Below are 4699 nucleotides of genomic sequence, written 5' to 3' on the forward strand. Positions count from 1 at the left end.
AAGGTATTGAAAAATTAGTTGTAATATCCCTTTAGTCATTTGCCGAACCGGAAGCTGGAATCGGAAGCCAACTTCAGCTTCGTTTGAACTTGTGACACCGGCCATCGGTAGTGAAAAAGAAAAGTAAGACAGAAAACATATTCTAGACATGACATATAACTACAAAAACGTAAGTCTATATGAAATAAAATTTAAATGTAAGTTTAAATAAAATAATGAAAAACATATCTCGCCCAACGTGGGGCTCGAACCCACGACCCTGAGATTAAGAGTCTCATGCTCTACCGACTGAGCTAGCCGGGCGTGTATTACTGCCGGGGTATCGATACCAAAATTTGTTTTTTCCCTCAGAATCGATATCAATGTTTTACCAAGACACGATTCTCTGTGTTAAACTTTCCCATGTGGTTGGATACCCTATTCCTGATAAACAAAGCCCAATAATAATTAGGCACAACTTTTYCGCCAAAAGAGGGTGTCGATAACCGTGAGCTACGCCCACTCTCGTTTACCTTGACAGAGTTTCGTCTCCCCCGTGATGTTATGATAAATGGCYCGAAACGACAAGAACCGGATGAAATCCGCTCCGGTTATGAAGACAAACAGCAGGTTTAASAGAGAAACGGCGCCGAGAGCCCAGCTGCGAACTGCGACTGACGCCATTTCAATCAGCGCTTCATGTTCATTTCACTTCCACAGTTCCGGGAGAGCAGCTGCTGTCGATACCGAACATGACCGCAAGATGGCGCTGCTGTCCATTCAAGTCATGGAGACACTGTGTTATAACAGCTTATTCAAGTCTATGATTTAACGTGTTTTTACAGGAATGAAGAAGAATCTTGATTTAACATTAATTTTAAAAAGAGATTTAACTTAAAATYTATTTAAAGCATTATTAGACCCACCCCTTTATGATTTATTAGACCTGAGCACCTCAGGTGATTCACCTCAGGTGACCTCTTGAAATCAGTGTTTATTTCCATTTTTTCTTCTTTTTAAGATTTGTTTTTGGGCCACATTAAATTCTTCTTGGGGGGGATTTATTATACTCAAAAACTCTCCAACATTTAGGAAAATTTTAAAATGATACTGAAATGTTGACATTATGAAAAATAAATATGAAAAAATAGGCTAAATCAAACAGAGACCTGTAAAATCAAGATTTTGAAGTATTGTTTATTTACACATCAATTTGTCACACCGCTTAGAGGTAAAAGACACTTTTTAATAGAAAAATACAAAAACTGATTGCCTGGTTTAAACAACAAAAAAGATAAATGGARGAAAATCTGTATTTCTTAGATGGCTCATATCAAAAGAGGCTTAAAATGCACCAGTTTTAGACATTTTAAACAGCAGTTGATTTTTAATTGGCTTATTTRTTTATTTATTCATTTATTTCATTCATAAAGCAACAAAAAATCTATAAAAATGTAAATCAGTTACTGAATGAACAGGTTGTAGAAAGAAGAAAACAATCTTATATCTGCCCCTTATTAAAAACAATTTCAAACAATCAACTTACACTTGAAAAGTCCCCATTTTATTTTTTATTTCTATTTTACTCTAATATGTGGAAATAATGATCAATTTGTGTGAATCCTTTAAGAATAAATTGTTTTTAAGGAAAATTTATGCTGTTTCCTCTGTGAACTACAGAAAATGCCAAATAAAAGTTGCATTAATGTAAAAGTGTAAAGCCATCGTGTCTCTATAACAGGATTTAAAAAATGCATTAAATTTTTCAATAAAGTGGGAAAACTCTTCAAATCAGATGAACCTCACCACTATAACACTCTACATGATAACACTTGTTAGACATTTGCACACGAATCGACTCCGTGGATCCCTGAAACRYCAGAAAAGAAAAGAGATGACTAACATTTCTCATATTTCACATGCAGGGGATTTGTGACATTGAAACTCACCTCTGTTGGGAGTATGGGCCTCATGCAGGCGCCACAGAGCCTGGACCCTGAAACCAGGAGGGAGTCTCAATGAAACCAAGGTGGGGTTTCTGTCCTCCAGCTTGGGTCAGGGATTCCCCTCATTCTTTAAATTTTTATTTTTTTCACAAAGTGAGCAAAAAAAACTTGTAATTTCACCTGTGATAGTCGCTGACGCAGTAAATCCTGCTGTTTGAGTCCACAGCAAACGGCTGATCCACCAGTCCCCGCCTGCAGACGACGCAGCAGAAACAGGCCGGGTGGTACGCTTTSCCACGAGCCTGCAGGACCTGATGGTGCACGAATCACTCAAACTTTATGTAAAAAATAACAAAATCTAAAAGAACAAATACGAACCAAGTCTGTGATCGAGCCGCCGCAGCTGTTACATATCTCTACAGATGGATAGACTCCAGAAAACTGCAACAAATCTCATAAAAAAACACTTCAAAGTGGATGGAGTTCCCTTTTATCTGGAACACTTAAAGGTTCATACTCACCAAAAAGTCATCCTCACAAAAGATTTGCTCTGATGCTGTGAAAAATGGCTTTCCACTGAGCTGTTTGTCTGGTTTAAATAAAAAAAAAAGCACAAATTCAATGCTTGTTTCCCCCTGTTTTTACTTTGGACCTGCCTGACGATGTGTGGACTCACTGCAAACGCTGCAGGTGAAGCAGGTGTTGTGGAATAAATGTCCCATGGCCTGACAGGCTCCTCCTGCAGCATGCACCGCTTCACTGCATCTTCTGCAGCTTCCTAAAAAAAATAATTATTTTTTTTTATTCAAGGACCGTAAAACTCACAACATGTCAGTAAAAGCTCCATCCTCACCCAAGTGAAGACTGTGACAAGAGCCTGGGTCCATCCCGGAGCCCTCSTTCTGACTTCAGAGGCTAATTTTACCAACAGCTGTAAGGGGAGCTGACCTGGGTTTATGGGTGGAAATGAGTCTGCAGACCCCCTGACTCCTCCATGGTGTCTGCTCTGTGGGTGGCAACAGAGGATACTGCTGTTAAATCAGATTAATGTAAATCATAAATATATAATAATATATAATTAATGGATACCGGCGGTGCTCAAATATTGATTTAAACGTCAAACTTTTGTGTCTGAGTCAAGTTAACAAATTTTATAWACATACAGGAGATACTTTAAACAGCACAAAAAGTAAGGGAATTATTGTTTGGTRGATTATTTCTTTGTTATGACAATGAATTTTATGCTGGGCACCCAGGGGCGGAGCCAGAGCTGATTGGCTGCCTCAGGTTCCGCCCCCAAATAACAAACAAGTGAGGATCTTGGATTCTCTTATACTTCTGTACTGTATTAATCTTCTGTTGTGTACAATTAAAAATGGCTATATTGCAGCCATTTTTAAAGTTAGCATTGTAATTAGCTTAATTTGGGATTAGCATCGCCAATCGGGATGTGATCATTCTTAGCTACGCTACAACAAATTTCATCTCAACAAGTCTTGAGATGAAATTGTCAATTCAAAATGTTTGAATTGTAGCCTTTTAAAGTTAGCTATGGAGGCCATCTTGAATTTTTGATTAGCGTTTAGATTTTGGTAAACAATGTTTTTGGCTACCTCTATACTGATATTCAGCTTTGTACAAAACAAATTTTATTGCGACTATTATTCAGCATGTTTTGTGGATCATTCCTGTGCTCATATGAAATTTCAGCTCATTTCTTTTTAAAACAGCTGCATTAAAGCCATTTGAAATTAGCTGTGGAGACTATCTTGAATTTTCAAATTAAGGGTGCTTTTATTTTTTATGCTCCCCCAACTCCCAATAAAATAAAATAAAATAAAATAAAATAAAATAAATATTATGACCACCCTTGTGCCACCCCCCCTCCCCAAAAAAAGCCTAGCTCCGCCCCTGCTGGCACCTGTTTGGCAGTGAAGATTTGTCAAATTTTCATGTGCGCAACCCACTCTCCTGCTCATCCAACAAATGCATGTTCCTTACAAATGTGGCACCGTTTAAAAGATAAATTACCAGGCTTTCCAACAGTGTAAGATTTATTTTCAAGAAGCATTATTACAACAAAGAAACAATCTACTAAACACTCATTTCCTTACTTTACATGCTAAGCTTATTTTGTAGCATTGAACATATTTTTTATAATCTAACTAAATTTGTTTTTAAATTAAATTAGTATAAATCTAATATTTATCTGAAAAGTAACAAACTCAGTGTGATATGTTGTGTGTTTATCTGTGATGGGATCATGAAGGCAACAGGTCCAGGAGAGAAACCCAGACTCTGCTCAGCTCAGAGTCGTTCCCAGTGGGACATGCTGGGAAAAAGGGGAGGCGTCCAGGAGGCCTTTTGATGCAGAGGAGCATCTAYTGATGTCCTGCATCAACCTGAGGCAAAGACTCTCCTTTCCMTTCCTCTTGAACAAAAAATATGAACAGAAATGAAACAATAACAGCTGTGATCTTATTGAACACATGTTCTGCTGCCTCCATGTGGATTCTTATCAGTCAATAAAACCAGCAGATGTGTCACAACAATGCTGCAGTGACTGGAAATGAACAGGTCGGGATTTTTTTTTTACTCTGTTTATTTTTAAATCCTTGTTGCTCAGAGGAGGAAGGTGTGGCAGAGATGAGCTCCTTTCAGCAGCTGACTGTTCCTGCAGTCAGCTGCTGAAACCCTGAAAGTCCCCTGCAGCACATGTTTGTGTGTGTGTGTGTGTGTGTGTGTGTGTGTGTGTGTGTGTGTGTGTGTGTGTG

At 38.2% G+C, this 4699-nt stretch overlaps 2 protein-coding genes and 1 non-coding gene across 3 annotated transcripts in view; all 3 read right to left on the reverse strand.

Annotated features, from left to right (window-relative positions):
• Positions 1-723, reverse strand: part of nrm (nurim) — a 2126-nt gene extending 1403 nt beyond the window's left edge. The window contains exon 1 of the mRNA XM_014013075.1: positions 513-723. Coding sequence (XP_013868529.1) covers positions 513-663 — 151 coding nt within the window. The 5' untranslated portion in view covers positions 664-723. The remainder of the gene's footprint in view (positions 1-512) is intronic.
• Positions 231-303, reverse strand: trnak-cuu (transfer RNA lysine (anticodon CUU)). The gene has a single exon. It is a non-coding gene; the product is annotated as a tRNA-Lys (tRNA).
• A 433-nt stretch (positions 724-1156) lies between the features above and the next one.
• On the reverse strand, positions 1157-2871 carry limd1b (LIM domains containing 1b). Its single transcript, XM_014013105.1, has 7 exons — positions 2779-2871; positions 2602-2703; positions 2447-2514; positions 2304-2366; positions 2106-2236; positions 1929-1975; positions 1157-1849 (listed from the first exon to the last, which is right to left on the reverse strand). The coding sequence occupies exons 1-7, from the start codon at positions 2810-2812 to the stop codon at positions 1815-1817; spliced, it is 480 nt and encodes a 159-aa protein (XP_013868559.1). The 5' UTR covers positions 2813-2871; the 3' UTR covers positions 1157-1814.
• Between the last annotated feature and the right edge of the window lie 1828 nt (positions 2872-4699).

The sequence above is a fragment of the Austrofundulus limnaeus genome, unplaced genomic scaffold, assembly GCF_001266775.1.
Source record: "Austrofundulus limnaeus strain Quisiro unplaced genomic scaffold, Austrofundulus_limnaeus-1.0 Scaffold98, whole genome shotgun sequence".
Taxonomy (NCBI): domain Eukaryota; kingdom Metazoa; phylum Chordata; class Actinopteri; order Cyprinodontiformes; family Rivulidae; genus Austrofundulus; species Austrofundulus limnaeus.